This window comes from Callospermophilus lateralis, chromosome 2 (assembly GCF_048772815.1).
Source record: "Callospermophilus lateralis isolate mCalLat2 chromosome 2, mCalLat2.hap1, whole genome shotgun sequence".
In the NCBI taxonomy this organism is placed as follows: Eukaryota; Metazoa; Chordata; class Mammalia; order Rodentia; family Sciuridae; genus Callospermophilus; species Callospermophilus lateralis.
The window spans coordinates 155,361,243-155,380,759 of NC_135306.1; the positions used below are offsets into that span (position 1 = coordinate 155,361,243).

The 19,517-nt window shown below is 37.3% G+C and overlaps 1 protein-coding gene across 1 annotated transcript; it reads right to left on the reverse strand.

The window, feature by feature from the left end:
• Positions 1-4,650: 4,650 nt before the first annotated feature.
• On the reverse strand, positions 4,651-11,943 carry LOC143391453 (interferon-induced very large GTPase 1-like). Its single transcript, XM_076844157.2, has one exon. The coding sequence runs from the start codon at positions 11,941-11,943 to the stop codon at positions 4,651-4,653; it is 7,293 nt and encodes a 2,430-aa protein (XP_076700272.2).
• Between the last annotated feature and the right edge of the window lie 7,574 nt (positions 11,944-19,517).

Consider the following 19,517-nt stretch of genomic DNA (forward strand, 5'->3'; position numbering starts at 1 on the left):
GGAGGGCATGACCTTTGGTGAAGGGGCTCTTAGCAAGTGAGGTAGATGTGGAAGATGTGACAGCTGATGAGTGGCTGTTTTCTCTTCTCCTCTCAACTGGAGTTTTCCCCTCCTGCAAGTCCTTCTCTGAAGGAGGATCTGGGTGGCCCATTTCTGTCCTGCCACAGAGGAGCTAATGAGAATCACAGTGTAAACTACCAGATAAACATGATTGTTTTTATATTTCTTTTTTTTAATTTAATTTTTTTTTAGTTGTAGTTGGACACAATACCTTTATTTTATATATTTTTATGTGGTGCTGAGGATCGACCCCAGGGCCTCACACTGCTAAGCGAGCACTCTACTGCTGAGCCACAACCCCAGCCCGATTGTTTTTATATTTCAAAAGGAAAGTACCAAAGATAATTAAGTTATTATGGAGGTTGTTCTCAGGAAAACATCCTCTGGTTCATGTCTTTTTCAATTTAGAAAAAAAAATGCAAACCCCCTGGATTGCACTAAAAATAATTAGGATTGTGGGACTATTAAATAGCTGCTGTCAAAGAAATGTAAGAAAGCTTTTATTCTGTCTTTCTTCCCCTCATCCCCCATTAGATTACATGGTTTATTGTTTTAATTCTACTTACTTTTCAAATCCTATTTAGAAAAAATAAAATATAGGCAGAGAAAAAAAAATGAGACAAACTTTTGTCACCACTACTTGGATCAAAATATAGAACTTGGACATGCTTTTTTTTTTTTTAAATAAATTTACAATTGAACATAGCATGTAGGCATAACCACATTTCAGTAATAATGTAAATAACTAATATAATTACTTCTATTAACATGACTTTGTTCCCTGCTACTAGTACTACCTAACATCAGAACACATGCCATGTGCCAGGCATATGTATTATTTCAAGTCTTCCTCACACTTCTGTGAGTTGAAATCATTTTATAGGTGAAAAACATGAAGTAGAGACAGGTTGATTCATTCAAAGTCAGACAGCTAGTAAATGGTGCAGGCTGTACACCGCACAGCTAAACAATCTAATTTCCAAGTTTGTGCACATAACTACAATTCCAAGTTAGCATTCCCTAAGTCTAACCCTTGACTTATACTTTTCCATCTTAAATTTCTTATTCTTGATTCCTCTCTCCCTTATTCATTTTTACTGGAATAACTTCTTTAATGATTATTTCCATGCAAATCTATGACTCAGGTTTGGTTCTGAGCAATCTAAGATATTTGTGGCAGTGACCTTGCTAAACCTTTGATTTGTCAGTTAGTGTTTAGAATAGCTGTAATTACTAATAAAGTGCCAAAGAACTTTGATATTCTGAACTGCATCGTGGGCTATTAAGTTATAATCACATTTATTGAGGACTGTATTTTAAAATGTGATTTTTCCCAAGGAGTCCATGTTGAATATTACTTCCAATGAAACTCAGATGACATGATTTCAACCTATGAACATGGTTCTAATCAAATCTTATTCAAAATAAAAAGGTAAGGAACTTAGGAGAGGCAATATAACAGAATAACTTATGGAATACTTAACTCTGTGTATGGATTATGCTTTAAATACAGCAATTCATTTATTCTTTCCAAAGGGATCATGAGAAACCTATCATTTTAGGGTTAGGGCACTTGAGCACTCAATGGTTAAATTAGAAGCCCAAGGTGTCATGACACTGTTACTATAATGATAGTAATCTTAGTAGTCATCATGACAATATGAGTGATAATATTTCATTTTTCCTTTGCTGCCTTGTCTACTTATGTACCACACCACTAAAATGGAGAGTTGAATAGTTTTTCAGACTTTTTTGAAGAGTTGGAATGGAAAGAATTATAGTTCTGAGGTAAGGGGAAAAATGAAAATAGTATTTTTTATATGTCTTTCTCTAGAGACCAAAGGAAAAGCATTCTAAAACTTAAGGGGGTCAATTTTTAGACATATCTCATTTCCTTAGACTTTCTAGTATTCATATTCTGTCTTTAAGAAAAGAGACTTGCTTTAGAACTTCTCAGTGCATCTTCATTTAACTCACATTTTCATTTAAAATTCTAATTTTATTGACAAATATAATTGTACATATTTATGGGACACAATGTGATGCTTTGATGTATGTATGTATACATAGTGGAATAAGCAAATCAGGCTAATAAACATGTCCATTATTTCACAGACTTACTTTTTGTGGTGAGAATATTTAAAATTAACCTTAGCAATTTTGAAATGTGCATTATTAACTAGTCACTTTGCTGTCAGTATAGCACCAGAATTTATTCCTCTTGTTTAACTAAAACTTTACTCTTAAACTAAAATTCCCCCTTTTCCCCACTCTCCCCTCAGCCTCTGGTAACTACCATTCTACTGTCTACCTTTATGCCTTCTAACTTTTAGAGTCCATATATGAGTGAGTCATTCATATCGTATCCTATGAAATATGTTCAAGAATCCATTGCCCTCCTGACTACATCACTACAGGACTTGTGACTCCTTTCCCATTCTAATTCATTTCCTATTCTAATTGGAGTGTAATCTGACTAGAGATCCCTAAATCTACTGATGTAGTGATTTCCAATTCCTGTTTCTCGGCTACCCATTTCAGTGACTCTGAGACTCATTCTGTTTCCCTTGAGAACTCTATCCTCATTAATCTTATAACTCTTGCCACCTCTAATTTTGTGACTTATACCTGAACCTAGTGTCTCTTCTCTTAATCATCTGATCTCCACTAACTTCTTTCCTTCTACTCCACTGTTCCTAAGGTCTCCTTCTCCAGTGATACCCAGCTCACTGACACAGTAATCCCCTTCAATTCTGACCTCACCTAGATTATTTTTTCTACTTCTATCATAGTAAATACCATTCCTACATAGTAATCTCTATATCCGAGTTAACATTTTTTTCCCAGTTTTTTGTTTTGATCTCTCAAAAAATAACCTCTGAATCTCATTTGGTAATCACACTGCTTAAATACATGAGGAATTATTAAAGACCTTTTTGATTTATACAGAATATTTTTGGCTTAAAAATTAGAAGTAATGTATGTCATATACTTTTTAGTTAAAGGTTTTTATGGATATGTTAAACAAATAGGAAAAGCATTGGGCAAATGTTAGTTGAACATTGAGCCTTTTCCCAGGATGCAGTGATATGAGAGACAGGCACCCTGCTGTGCGGGGTTTCTGTGCCCATCACCATTTCAATTTTATCCTAGTAGGAGATGCTCCCAACTTTCACCAAGACTATTTTTCAGAGAACAAAGGGAAAAGCATACTGTTCAGGACACCTATATCCTTTATAATTTTTCTGTTTAAAGACTTTGAAGACAGGAGTCATTTGACCTAAAGTGGACAATATACTTTAAACACTTTGAAGGGACAAAAAGGACAGAGTCAGCATTTCTATCTTCTATTTCTGAAGATCTGAGTTGTTGGACTCCTGTTTCCTTGACTGTTTTCCCTGCCTGTAGAAGGGTCAAGATTGTATCTGTAAATAGAAGTCAATGGATGCCTTTATGTCCAACATGAAGAAATTTTCTTTATATCAAGATTCCTGTAGATCATCAGTTTTGAGAACTGTGCATAAGTGGTAAATTTGTTGAAGGGTGATTTCCTTCCCCTCTTAAGCATTTGGTTGGTTTCAAAATTTTCTTAATTTTTATTCTGATCATACCCTTTAAACTCAAAGGTGCAAAGAGGCAAAATATGTTTGACTTGGAGATAAGCATTTCCTTTCATTTTTACATGTAAAATGAAAATTTTTATTGAAATACTACAACACTTAAATTTAATTACTGGAAGATTAAAAAAAACTATAGTATGTATATATTTACATGTACACACATATGTATGTGTATGCATACAATAATACACACATATATACATATATAAATATATATTTTTTGATACTTTTCCTTTAAGAAATATTTTTTTGTAATCATTAATGACTTAATCAATTTTGACTTTCTTCATAGACATAATTAAAATGTCCTATTTTACTTGATCATCATAAATTTTATTCCAGGAGTGTTGGGACCTTTTACCTCCCTCGGGACCGCGGCCATTATTGGGTGTTGGCTGAGGTGGCCTCATGGGTTCTTCTAGAGCATTTCCTTATACATGACCTGGCTGGATTGACGTTCCCGGCTTTTAGCCCGAGCTCGGGTTTTTGATTTTAGCCCCACCTAATGGTTTAATCTGAAATCTGCCTAGGCCCCCTAGTGATAGTGACGTAGCTGCCCCTTATTGGTTCTTGCTACTGTCTCTTACTCCCTCCTTCTATCACTATATAACCTTGTCCCTGACACAATAAAGTTGAGATTGCTGCACCTCCATGGTTGACTCAACTCCCCACTCGATGTGATTCTTGGCCAGGCTGGGTGGTGGGCCAGGTGGAGACACTTACCCTCTCCATCAGCCCCTCAGAGACAACAGGTTGGTCCTGCCTGTCTCCCACGTGCCCTTGTCGCAGGGAGCAACACAGGAGTAATTTGAAATCCTTTTATTAAAAAAAAATCTTCAAAATTTTACACATTTCATTTTAAAAATGGAAATATTGAAATTTCTTATAAAAAGGAGGTGTTTTAGGATTATTTAGGAACTATTCTTTTTTCTTTTCCCAAATGCTGGGGCTCTTTTGTGGTAATTGAGAATTACTGATTTTTCAAGTCATCAAGCACATCCTGCTTTGTGATTTTGGCCCATGCATCAGGGATTTTACCAGTATCTGTAAATTTTTTCTGATATTTTTCTTCTAGCTTTGATCTGAAATGTGAGACAAACCATTTCCAATATGGCTGGGTGGATGAATCTGGGGTGATGCTCCATGTGGCATAGTCCCCTCCTGCCTGCCGATAGTTCTTATAAGGGATTTCCTGGTCATTTGCAAAATACATGAAACGATTACTTGCTACTGAACTAGTACAGCAGTCAATTACAAAATGGTCTGTTTTATGCTTATACCATCCATTGACAGCCTGGGGACGGTGAAATGGAACGCTATGATCTCCTTCATGTGTAGGAATTGTGTTTGTACAAATTGCATTGCATAGGGGACATTGTTTCCAGCAGCCACAGAGATGTTCAGAGAGGATTTTCTCAATTTCAGGAACCATTTCTTCTATAGGCATACTTGAACAATTCTGTTCTACTTTCTTCATTGCAGGATCCAAAGCTGCACTCATGGCTTCTTTCAGAAATTCAATATCTTTTATCTCCTGGTGCTCAATGCTTACTAGATCTCTTCGGGGGAAGAACAAATTGTTTCCCAGGTGATCACAGAACAAATCCAACCACTCAGACACAGAGCTGCTTTTATCCTTAGCTACCGCTGTGGATTCACGAATGGCAGAAAGGATGGCATTCTTGATGTTGTCTAAACTAATTTTGAAAAAAGTCTTTATTTTTTCACTTCCATTGTGTGAACAATATCTTTTGATATGGTTTTCAATGTAACTGCTAAAAAAAGATTTTGTATTATGAAGATATTGCCAATAATTATCAAAGTTTTCTTCTTCTGCTAGAGAAATAAGAATGTGTTTCTCCAGGTTAGCCCTGTTTCCATTGAACGCAGGGCAGGTTGCTTGCATGTCCCCAGCTATTTTAATGATCATTTTTTCCCATATAGTGGCAGAGACAGCAGGAGTTAGCTTGTGCCACAGAAAATCAACAAATGTTTTGATGGAAGTTGCACCCTGACAGGAGATCTTAAAGCTCATAAAGAAATCATCTTTCTTGCTTTCAAGATAGTTTACAGGATCATTTGCTCTTTTGAATGCTTTGTGCATTTCCTTAAAACTTTTTGATGCTTTTTGGAATAAACACAAAGATAATTCAGTGTTATATTTACTTGTAAATGTGTATCTTTTTTCAGTGGATGCAGATTTTACTTCCTCATCTATGATTCTTAGGATTTCATGGAAATAACTTGGATTGTAATCACATTGTTGCCTCTGAATGTTGTTAATAGTTTCATTAAATCTTGCAACAATGTGGTCAGTAATCATATTAATGGATTCTATATCACGGGGCTTTAGTGTCCTTGTCATAAAGTTATATTTTTTATTCATTTTGATATGTTCATCATAATTGATTTGAAACTTCTCTCCAGAATCTCTCTTTAGTATGTCTACCATGTCTGTCTCCTTTTGGAAATATTCCCAAAGGATGCTTTCAGAATCTACATCAATGTCAGGCTCTATAACTTGAGGGAGATCTGAAGACACATCATAGACCCATTTTTTCCACAATTGGTTGAATTTCTCATATAACTCTTCCTCACTCAATTCTTTACCCTTTACAGTTAAAGCTAATTTTCGGCTCCTTTCCAATAATTCATTTTCATAACTTATCTTTTTCTTATCTAACCTTTCTTGATTTTTTTTAAAATGAATAAGTTCATTGGCTTTTCTTTTACTATCTGAAATAAGTGCCTCTTTAAGGATGAGTAGCTTATTTTCAAAATTTGCTTTCCATTGAACCAGTATTTCATTATCTGGGTCTTCATTAAAATATTTTTCAAGTACTTGCTTAATAGCTATATATTTTTCTGTAACTGATGCCTCAAATATGCTAGCATTGAGTGTGTGGATCTTTCCATTCTGAATCTGGTTGATTAGTTGATTCTGCAAGTCCAACATATGACTTCTGAGCTCCCAGGTCCAGTGGTTATACATGGTTTCTAGTTTGCTCATGGCCATGACCTCTCGTGTGTTTCTGAAACTGAAAATGAAATTCTCATTTACCAGGGCTCTCCACAAATCTTGAACTCTGAATTTTACATCTGATATCTTCATAATGTTACCCCTGGATTCATGTTTGGCAGTTAAAAGAATTCTACTTTTCAGTTCTTGGACATTGTGGCTATAGCGAGGATTGGGAGGGGCCGTAGGGGGATTGCCATCCCAGAGGTGAGCAAAGTAGTACACGTGAGTATTGACATCAAACTTTATAACGTCACTGAAGTGGGTTACATTTGAGCACTCTTCTTGTTCAGCAGCTGTTATTGCCATTTCGTCTAGCTTCTGTTCTAGGCACCTTCGTCCTTCCATAGTTTGGTCTTTAGCTGTAACTTCTCCCACATTCTGATGAACAAACAGGCAACTTGGGAAGATTTTCACTTTTTTCATCCTCAGAAAGGCTTGGACAGCTATTTGTAGGATGTCCTGCATCTCTGATGGATTCTCTCCAAAAATATTGATCAGAGTCAAGTTTCCAATTCCAATGACAAAGGTGGCTAACTCATTGTCCCAATTCTGGGACTTGTTGCTGAGTTCTGGGGCCCGAAGTCCTTCTGTGTCTACAACCAGCACAAAGTCAAAGCCAAGTTCCTCTCTGGATGACTCATCCACTTTCAGGAGCTGCATGTAGGCTCCCCTGGTACACCTGCCTGCACTTACACTGAACTGCAGCCCAAAAAGAGCATTTAGTAGGGTGGACTTCCCTGAGCTCTGCAGGCCAAGGATAGAGAGAACAAAGAGCCGTTTGTCTCCAAGTTTCTCAGAGAGCTTGTCAAAAACAGCTGACACCCACTTTAGGGGCACATAGGAAGCATCTCCATCCATCAGCTCTATGGGGACACCAGCTATCATCAGGTCTGCAGCAATTTGGGGAAGGGAGAGAAAAAGTATATCTCTTGTGGAGGAAGTTTCTTCCAGAGCTTCATAGATCTGGCCAACCTCTCTGAGTAATTGCTCAATTCCTAAGGTACAGTCATTAATCTCAGTAGAGATGGATTCTATCTCATTTTGACAGAGTCTCAGGGAGTTGCTCTTTTGTGCCTTTTGCTTTTCTGTTTGTTCTATTGACCACAAATATCTTTGTTTCTCGCGCAGTTTTTCCAAGTGTTCTGCAGTCAGGTTGTCCAAAAATATACCCAGCCACTGAAAGAAGTAGAGTTTGGTGTGAGTTTCTGAATGCTCTTGGAGAATTTGAAGGACAGATTGCATTAACTCATTAAGAGGAAAGGCTTTTCTCAACTGTTGATGTCGTATTCTTTGTTTTTCTGTCTCAATCTCACTCTTGTGTTGTTCAATGCTCCGATTTCCCTTTTCTCTCAGATGATAGAATTCTTTGTCCTTCTTACACCAAAGGTGCCATAGTTGTCCCTGAAGGGGTAGTAAGTTCTCTTTCACATGAGATAACTTTGCTCCCCCCAGGAGGGCCAATATAGTTTGTGCCTTTTCTTTGGTTTCCTTGCAATCTCTTTGGTGTTCATCAACCAGAAATCCTTGCTTAAGAGCAATCTGAGAACAATCCTCTAAACTGAGAGCAGTGCCAGAGAGCTCTAGCAAATGTCTGATGGTAGTTGTGAGCTCCTCTGTCAATTCTGCCTCATTTCTATTCCTGATGCCAATTCTCACTCTTCTACTACAATTATTGGCTTTGGATTTTTCTTTGTCATCAAGCAAGCAGATCAGAGGTCTTGATGACTGCCACAGGTCACGGACTATGTTTTGGTTTTCTTTATTGTCATCAGAAGCTGACATGAGGACCACGATGAGAGAAGAGACCTCCTGCAGGAAGGTGAGCTGCCTTTTATGTTCCTTTGCATCTCCATGAAGATTGGTGAAGGTCACACAGTTGTCAAACCTGTCCTCCTCTTCCCCTCCAGGGCAGAACCAACAGATTTCTACCACACCCCCCATCAAGAGACAATCTTTGCTGCTTCCTCTGCAGTGTCGATGGAAAAACACATCATGTTTACGTTTACTGAGAAGACAGTTCATGATCTGAGATTTGGAAGCAGATAGGCCATTTCCAACTCGAATGAAGGACACAATGGGGGTGGAGACCTGGCACATATGAAGATTCTTGTAAGTGTTGTTCTTCCCTTGTGGTAATTTGCTTCCTTGCTGCCAACTTCTCCTAATTTGTCTGAGAGACCAGAGAGAGAATTCAATTTGAGAAGTGCAGGGATTTGGCACCAGAAGAGGGAGGGCAAATTGACAAATGGAAAGTTTGCCCAAAATATATTGTCTGGCAAAATCATCTGCACAGTGAAAAATTGCCATCTGAATATCCATTGGGTGAATATGGGGTCTGGGCTTAGAGACTAAAGGATCAGTAAGACTATCACTGTCTTCAACAAAGTCTTCATATGGATCTAAAACCTCATTTTCCTCACTTGAAGCACTTGGACAGACCTGATGATCTGTGTTGTCATCATCTTTGAAGATCAAGTGTCTCAGTCCATAATCCAGCATAAGTAGTTTCTGAAGGAAATAGAAAGGAAGTTCCCATTCAGATTTGGGCTGGGTGTTGTACACAGAAATCTTGTAGATAAGATGGAAATTAGCTCTACTCATCCTTTTTGGGTAGTAATGTTCTAGGCCTAGACGCTGGAGTAAGTCTAGGAAGGCTCCATTTTTTATCACCTTCCATTTATTATTTTCATTATCATGTGGTTCCTGGGAATGTTTCTTTCCATGGAAAAGACTTTGCAATTGTTTTCTCACCTTGTCCATTTGCAATGAAGAGATGGTAGCTTCATAATCCCCATCAATGAGTAACTTCAAGTCTTTTTCTAGATTTTCCCAATCATAATCTGCACCAAGTTTGTTGAGGACTTGTAAAACTTCTTTAGACAGTGACTGTTCTATATGATGTCTCATAAATGCCATGCGCTGTATTTTGTCTTTTGTAGAAACAACTGCAATTCCAGATGTGGCAGTCAGGCCTGTGAGCATAAGGAATGCTTGAGCTCTATAGTTGCAAATATTTTTGAGCTCTTGGTATTTATTGTGGGCAGTTTGCATTTCATCCATTAAGAAGTTTAACTCATTGCACCCTAGAAGATACTGAAAAGTATTGCTTACCACCTGATATCCTGCACCAACTGCAATGGAAAGTAGCAAGAGCTGCTTGTCTGGCTGCTCTGTTGCTTGGAGGTGATTCAAGAAGCAACTGAGAGCTAAGCAGACCTCATAGGTAGCCTTTCTTTGAGCTTCTTCTACTGTTTCTGGGGACTCTGAATTGACATTCACTTCTAAAAGTTCATCCCGTGTTTCTTTTACAATTTTAATGAACTCAGAAAATTGAGAGATGTTGAGTTCCTCTTGCTCTGACTCTGATTGGTTTATCCACTTCATGATGGAGTGAGCCTGAGGAAAGTTTGTCACTTTGTAGACGTGAGGATCGAGAAGACTGTGAAACTGTGATTTAATAAATCTAGTTTTATGGATTGAAGAGCTTTTGCAGAAGTTGAAAATGTTTACTAGAAAATTCTGAAGATCCCAGTCTGTGAGGCATGTGTTAATCCAAGTGTCATAACCTTTTATTTTTTGACTCAACATTTGCATGAAATCTATCAGTTTTTGGAGCTGTTCTTCAGGATCAGATATCTCCCAGGATTTCACATCATCTAGGAAAATTCTAGCCTCCTGCATAGCACTCAATAATTCCTCTCCATCCTGGATCTGGGCAGTGAGGCCAGTCAGAGCAGTGTAGTTGTCTTTCAGGCAGTTAGCCACCTTAAGGGGATCCTTAAAATCACTTCTGTGGCTGGAGAGGATGATGTCCCAAATGGGCACTAGCTGAAGTCCCCGGTCAATGACACACCAAGTTTGATTGCTGGCAACAAGACCAGCTTTCCACTGGACGAGGCCATCTGCTTCTTGTGGGCCACCTGTCTGAGTCACAGATAATTGGACTTTGTTTTGGATATTTTGTAAAGTTTGGCTCTGAGAGGCTTTTTTGGAAAGAGCATCTGATACATTCATACCTGCAGCTACATTTACCCCAAAGCCACTGAAGCTGCCCTTTATGTAAATATTCAGAGCCTCTGCTGTCTGCTGCTTTACATCAGCCAGCTGTTCACTTTGAAAACCCTCTGAAATTGCCTTCCACCAGTAGATTCCTCCCAGATGTAGAGGGCCTTGGTTAGCATGAGAGCCAAACCTATGGAAGAAGTTCTCAGTCCTGTGCCTCAGCAAAGGGAATATGTCTGGATCTGCAGTCTGGTCCAGGAGATTTTCAATGCATTTCAATTCCTGAAGAGCAGGCTTGGAGAACTGGAGTTGATCAATGGGAAAGTGGCAAGAGGCCAGGGGGATGTAGCTAAATTTAATTGAGCAGAAATAAGAATGTTTAGAATGAAATTGTTCAGTCTCCTTGGATTCTGAATGTTCGCTTTTATCCACTCCAGCTTCCAGACTACATCTCCAGCCTTCACCTTTGGCAGAGGCAGTGATACTGAAGCCCACCTTCTCTATAGCCTGGGTGAACATGGATTCTTCTTGAAAAGATGTAAAGTCCTTTGTTTCCATCCATGTGCCCTGCTGAGGGCCAAAAAGTGAGAAATCCTTGGGGACACTGAGTAGCTCCTCTCTCTTCTGTATCAGGTCAGTTTGGTGACCGCTTTTGTAAATTCCCTGCAAGGCCAGCCCTCCAGATGCCCATCTTATTAGATCTCTGTCTGGGAGGTTTTTCATGTGGGACAGTGTCTGCTCCAAGAGACTGAGTTGTCTCTGCATGATTTCTGTGACATCCCTGAGGGGCTTTTCAGGCACTGGCCAGTACTCTTCAGGGATCTCCATGGCTTGCCTCAGCTCTGCTTCTTTTTTCCTCACTGCCTCTTCCTGTCTCTGCCTCCCTTCTGACAGCAAACTTCTTAGCTCCTGCAGTGCTTGTTCTGCCTGCTTCTGCTTTTTCTTTATCGTCTCCAACAGTGATTCCTGTAACCCTGGAAAACCATTTGAGTGTGACTGTTCAATCAGCTTCTCTAGGGCCCATTTCTCCCATGGATGTTGTACCTGGGATTTCAGCTTCTGAAGGTCTTTTTCTTTTAAATATTGTAGTGCCTGGGCACAGGTCACACCAAGGTCTTCCTTCAGCTTGGGCAACCAGTACTCAACATCCAGTCCTGCTTCTCTCAGCATCTCTTGGAGATCTTGCCTCCTTTTGCCTCTGAGCAGAGGTTCATCAGGGGTGCACTCTGCTGTGGCCATGGCTGTGTGAAAAACAGACAGTTAGTCTTGACTGTGTCTTGACCTTAGGAAGTATCAGCCACATGATCAAATAGAAGAGTGTACTAATGATGCATGTCTTTCCATCCCCTCCATTAATTGCTCCACTATATATTTTTTTGGTTAACAACAAATTTTTGTGTGTGTATAGGGTATCAGTGTATGTGTTCTCAATATGGATTCCTTTTTTATTTGCTAGGGTGAATTGCAGCTTAGCCTGATTTTTGCATTTCCTTTTATACAGAATCAATTGCATAGAAAAGCTAAAGGATAGAGTAAACTGCGGGATGAAATTTGAAAATATGCATGAGTAGACAGCTTAATGTTTAGTTTTTTTTTTTTTTTTTTTGGTACCAGGGATTGAACCCAGGGGTTCAATTAACCACTGAGCCACATCCCCAGACTTTTTATTTGTTATTTTATTTTGAGGCATGTTCTCACTAAGTTACCTAGGACCCTGTTAAGTTGCTGAGGCTGGTTTTGAACTTTTTATCCTCCTGCTTCAGCCTCTTGAGCACTGGGATGACAGGTGTGCACCACTGCACCTGGCTTGATGTATAGTTTTTTTAAAAAATTTATTTACTTATTTTTATGTGGTGCTGAGGATCAAACCCAGGGCCTCGCACATGCTACATGAGTGCTCTACTGCTGAGCCACAACCCCAGACCTGATGTACAGTTTTTTAAAACTAGTGATAACACTAATTGATTATATTTTCTGTATTAGTTTCTGTGAAATCTATATTGACTGGTTCCATTCTTTTCTGTCACTTCTTTGTAAGTAATTTAATGATATTTATTTGTTCTCTTGCTATTTGAATTTATTACTGACCTGGTTTGCATCGCTCAGTTCTTACTCCTCATCTTCATGTAGTTAATATTATCTTTACATCATATCACACAAATAACTGTCTATATGCTGATTTTATTCATAATTGTGTATAGCCTCAAATGCTCATTAATGTATATTGATGAAACATTGAATACAGGACAGCATCTCCTCCTCTCTGCCCTGCCCTTAGAACAGCAAATAAGGTTTCATGCTTCAATTTCTTACCTTATTCAAGTTTTTTTTGTGTGTGTATATGTCTCTGTGTGTGCATTATTGGTTTCCTACTATCACACTCCTATTTCTTTCTTTTCCTCCTTACACAAATTTAGTAGACCGTGTCTTTGCAATTTACCCTCTTAAATCTCTCTTCAGTCTCACTTCATTTTATCCTCTCCTACTTCTTAGATTTCACCTTTATCATATCTTTCTTCATTTGCTATAATAGGAATGATATTTACTAAGGTTTGAGGATTTGTTCTCTGCAAAACTCAAGTTTAAATTTCGTTGCTATTATAGCAATATTAATATCTGAGATATTTGAGAGATGATTAGGCTATAAAGTCTGTGTCCTCATGGGTGAGATTAAAGCTGTTATAAAAGGGCTGAACTTTCAACCCTGTTTTGCTTCTTTGCCTACTGATGCTGGCATCTTGGCCTTTCCAGCCTGAAGAACAATTTTAGGTATTTTGCTATGACAATCCAAAATATACTAAGGCGGTAATTGGTGCCAGAGAAGTGGGGTGTTGCTATAACAAAAACTTAGAAAGGTAGAGGCGGCCTTGCAACTGGGTAATGGATAGAAACTAGAAGAATTTGGAGGTAAAGGCAAGGAAAACTTGAAGTGCCGTGAATGAAGCATTAAGGGAAATTCTGGTGAGTACTCAGATAAGAACTGCAGGGAAAGTCTGAAACTTCTTAGAGATTACTTAAGTGTCTTTATAATAATGATTAAAAAAATGCAGATAAATAAGGTAATTATGATAAATTCTTAGGAAAAAGGAACAAGGTTTTGGAAATCAGAAGAAAGGACATTCTTGTTATAAAGCTGCAAAGGACTTGGCTGAATTAAATCTATGGCTTAGGGCTTTATGAAAGGCAGAATTTTTAGAGTGATAAACTAGGGTATTTTTTGGAAGAAATATCTAAGCAGCGATTTATCCAGAATGCTTCATGGCTCCTCTTAACTGCATATTGTAATGGTAGAAGAAAAAAATAATTTAAAGATACAACTTTTATTAAAAAAGAAGCAGAATATAAATATATGAAAAATTCTTAGCCTGCTTATGTAAAGGATAAAGAAGTATGGTAGGAGAAATAGCTAATGATGTCTTCAAGCAGCCATTTGATAAGGAGATTAGTACAACAGAAGGAAGCCAGGTGCTATTCTTCAAAACAGTGGAAGAATGATTCTGAAGGCATTTCAGAGATCTTTGAGGCTCAGAATGCTAGTGCCTTTGGGGCAGAATTTTTTTTTTTTATAGACGGGCGTAGGGAAACCATGGGACCTCAGTATTAATTCCCCTGCACTCCCTGAAGTGCTGGTTCATCACATTCTTGTGCAGTGCTCCTAGACTGCCCTTGTCAGGGCTTAAACAGGCTCAGATTTGGCTCTAGTTGCTTCTCTGGAAGGTGTAAGCCATATATCTTAATGACAGCCAAGTGGTGCTAATTCTGCAGGTCTGCAGAGTGATTGAGCCACAGAGGCACAGCTGCCTTCATCTGAATTCAAAATGAAGCTGCAGAAACCTGCTTGAGGGGTAGAGCTACCACGGAGAATCTCTATTAGTTCTAATGGAGCCTGGAGGCTTAGATGGGCAGAGACCTCAGAATTGTAGAGCTGTAAGTACACAATGCCAGTCTGGGAGAGCTACAGACATCACTTCCAACCCAATAGAGCTGCTGTGTGAATTGAACCTAGAAAAACCATGTGGATGTACATTCTTGAGGCCTTAGGGGGTTCAACCCCTGCTTCAGTACGCCTAAAAGGTGGGTCATGGAGTCAAAGGGTATTATTCTCAAGCCTTAGGATTTAGTGTTATTCAGCTCTTGAATAATACTATCCAGTAGGGCTTACTAGGGACTTTTTTTTTTTTTTTTTACCCCTTTTTCTTTCCTGATGCTTCCTTTAGGAGAGATAACGTCTATCCAGACCTGTCTTACCATTATATTTTGAAAGTGAATTATTTGTTTTCACAAATTTAAAGCTGCAGGGAAATTTTCTTTAGGATGAATTGTGACTGAACCTCTCCCATATCTGATGTAGATGAGACTCTAGACTTGGGTTTTTGAATTGATGCTTCAATGAGTTTAGACTTTTGAGGTTATTGGGGTGAAATGAATGCATTTTATATGTGAGAAGGACATGAGCTTTTTTAAGGGGTGGTTTTGATGTCCCCTCCAAAATTCATGTTGAAATTTACTTTCAATTGTTACAGTATTAAGAGGGGGTACCTTTGACAGGTACAGATGTGAGGGCTGTACCCTCATGGATGGAATTATTGACAACATATAAGGGAGAAATCCATCCCCCTTTGCCTTTTTGCCCTTTCAACTTCCACCCTATGATAATGCAGCAAGAAAGTCATCACCAGATGCCAGTGAATTGATTTTAGAATTCCCAACTTCCAGAAACATGAGCCAATATATTTATATTCATTACAAATTACCCAGTCGTAGGTATTCTGTTATAGCAACACAAAAAGGACTAGGACACCATTGTTTTCATTTTCATCTAGGGGTTTCTATGTTCTTCAGGTCATTGAAATTGAATCAAGACTTTAATGGTGAAATCAACCTTTCATACCAACTTTTTAAATAAAAAATACCTAAAGTATATAGATAAAATTTTTAAATAAAGTCTTTAAAACCTCAAAGAGTTTATTAGGCAGTGAAGAATATCTGAGGGAATAGGTAAAAAACTTGAACCAATAGTGACTAAAATATTTTCATCACATATTAGAGATAAAATTTTAAGATATTGGCAAAAATCAACCAAGAAAAATAACAGACATTTATGCCCAAACATGACAAAATGAAATTACAGAAAAACAGAACAACAAAAACAAAGTATTCAGAGGAAGACAGAGTTTACCTTATAAAGCCTAGCAGAGAACTGGTTTCTCAATAGTTCTAGGGGAAGGCTGAAGACAAGGATGGAATATTTATTACAATTGAAAGGAAATAGCTGACAGATAAGAATTCTGTGCATCCTATGATATATCCTAAGAAATTATGATGGAAAAGGGACATTTAAATAAAAAAAATTGAGGGAGAATATGCACTGGGCAGGAGCATCAGAAGAACTACTAATGAGTCAGGCAGTGGCACATAATCTCTGTAATCTCAGAGACACAGGAAGCGGAGGCAGGAGGATCACAATTTCAAGACCACCTTCAGCAATTTATCAAGACCCTTAGCAACTTAGACCCTCTTTCAAAATCAAGAAAAGGACTGAGGATGTAGCTCAGTGGCAGAATGCCCTAGGTTTAATCCCCAGTTGAAAAATAAAAAACAAACAAAACCCTCAGAACTAGTAATGAGGGTTTTTCAGGAGAAAGAGCATGTCATCAGTGCCAATTCAGATGTGCAAGAAGAAATTATGAGCTATAAAAGAGATACACATATAGATAAATCTAGACGAATGCATAAAAGCAGGACTTAAAATATTGATAACAATCGCATACTAATTGGAGGGACAGGACAATTTGATTTAAAGTGTCCCTGAGTCCTTGCACTATTTTGGAAGAGAGTCAAATTAAGTTAACTGATTAATTTTGTTAGTTCAAGTATGTTTATTGCAAATTCTAGTGTAATTTCCAAACAGAATAGAATAGTGTAACTGCCAAAGTGAGGAAAAATGAAATAATAAAAGTACTTGATATGCAGCAGTTTTTAGTCCATTTGTGTTCCTTTAACAAAATATCTCTATCTGGGCAATTCATAAATTGTAGACATTTATTTTTCGTAGTTCTGGAGGAACTGTGAGAAAAATACAAGATCAAGGTACTAGTGTGTTCAGTGTCTTGTGAAGGACTGATCTTTGCTTCTAAGATGGTACTTTGTTGCTGTTGTTGCTGCATACTCACATGGTGGATGGTGGTAGGATAAAAGGGGTAGGAGAGACCTAGTGTGTTTCCCTAGGCTTTTTATAAGGAGGCACTGATCTATTCATGAGGGTGGTACTCTAATGAATTAATCACTTTACAAAAAGACCAACCTCATAATACCCTCACAATGTGGACTAAATTTCAATGCATAAATTTTGTGAAACTGTCAGACCTCAACAGCAACTTATTTTGTAATACAGTGCAAACAGCATTTAGAGAGAAATTTATAGCAATGAATGTATATATAAAACCCTGAAATAAGTAATCTAAGCCTCCACATTAGAAAATAAAGAGAAAATTAAATCCAAAGAAGCAGCAGAAAATAAAAATAACAATTAGAATCAATGACATTGGAATAGGAAATCAACAGAGAAAAACCAATTAAACCAAAATCTTGTTCTTTGAAAAGAAGATCTCTTTTTTTTTTTCATATAGAAGATTCAAATTACTAATATTAGAAATAAAACAGGGGCTACGACTACTGATCTCATTGATATCAAAAGGAGAATAAAGGAATGTTATAAACAATGCTGTATCCTCAAACTTGATAACCTAGATAAAATGGACCAATTACTTGAAAGACAAAGCTTGTAACAAGAAGAAATAGATAATTTGAATAGGCCTTGTGTTCACTTTTTATGACAAAACACCTAGGATAACTTAGAAGAAGGAAAGGGTTATTTAGTTTCAGAGACTTGGTCCTATTGATTTGGGCCAATGTCAGCACAGTGCTTCATGGCAGGAGTGTATGACAGAGGAGGCCTGTTTACCTCAGAGTGACTGGGAAACAAAGAAAGAGGAAGAAGAGGGTTTAGTGTCCTCATATCCCCTTCAAGGCCATGTCCCCAATGACCCACCTTCCTTCTACTAAACCCTATTTCCTAAAGGTTCCACCATGTCTCATTCACACCATAGGCTAGGGATCAAGCTTTCAACAGGGGGACATTCAAGATCCAAATTATAGCAGGACAATATTTATTAAATTGAATAAAAAATGAATAATCTTTAAAATCAGAAACTACTAGGCCCAGTTTAGTTGACTGGTGAATTCTATCAAGTATTTAAGAAGAAATTATATCAATTCTCTATAACCTATTCCATAAACTAGAAACAGAGAGAATATTCCCTAACTCATTCTGTGAGGGCAGCATTACCTTAATATTAAAATCAGATGCAGATACTACAAGAAAGGAAGACTAAAACTAATACCTCTCATGAACAAAATATAGTTGTCCCTTGGAAGGCAGCCATGTTCAGCACTACATTACCAATGCACATTCAGTACTTCTTTGGTATTCAAGGGGGAATTATTTTCAGGATTCGCCACAGATCTAAAAATCTATGGATACTTAAGTCTCATATAAAATGGCATAGTATATGCATGTAATCTATATATGTATACCTTCCCATATACTTTAAATCATTTCCAGTTGACCCATAATAAAGTGCTATGTAAGTAGTATTTATACTCTATCATTTAGAGAAAAAATCTGTACAGTTACAGTTTAGACACAACAATTGTAAGCTCAACTACATAGAACATGATATATGTTTAGTTGAATATGTGGAAGCAGAATCTGTGGGTTTGGAGGGCCTATGTATTAACAAATAAAATCCAATAATATATAAAAGAATTGTATATTGCAAAATGATATTTATTCTAGTTATGAAATACTGTTTCAACATTTGAAGATCAATTAACATAATATGTTGTATAAACAGAATAAAGAAGAATAATCACATGATCACATCAATAGATGCCAAAAAGCCATTGACAAACCCAGCACCCATGATAAAAATTCTCAGAAACCTAGGAATACAGAAAATTCTTCAACTTGATAAATCAGAAAATTACAAAAACCTATAAAGAGCATCATACTTAATAGTGAGAGACTAGATGTTTTTCTACGAAGATCAGGAACAAGGAAGGATATACTTTATCATTATCAATATTTAACATTCTATTAAAGTCCTAAGTAATGCAAAAAGACAAGGCAAGGAAATAAAAGGCATATAGATTGGAGGAATAAATAAAAATATCTTTGCTTACAAATGATGATTATGAAGACAATCCTAAAGAAACAAAACCCCTCAAAATAATAAATGGATAAAACAAGGTTATAAGATATAAGATTAGTACAAAAATAAACTGATTTCTGGCAATAAGCAAGTGGAATTTGAAATTAAAAACACAATAATACCATTTGTATTAGTGTTTGTGCTCACACGCACACAAAATACTTAAACCTGAGTATGTAGAAGATCTATATAAGGGTAACTAGAAAACTCTGATGGAAGACATTAAAGAATAAATAAATGGAGAACTATTTCATGTTTAATGTTGTTAATATGTCACTTCTTCCCAACATGATCAATGCAATTCCAATAAAAATATTAGGAAGTTATTTTGTGGATATCAACAAATTGATGCTAAAGTATATATGGAAAAGCATAATTAACACAATATTGAAAGAGCAGAATAAAGTTAAAGTGCTGATAATCCCAGATTTCCAGTCTTATTATAGAGCTACAGTAATCATGACAGTGGTTTTTTTTTTGATGCTCTTTTTTAAAATTTTAATTAGTTATACATAACAGTACAATGACCTTGACATGACA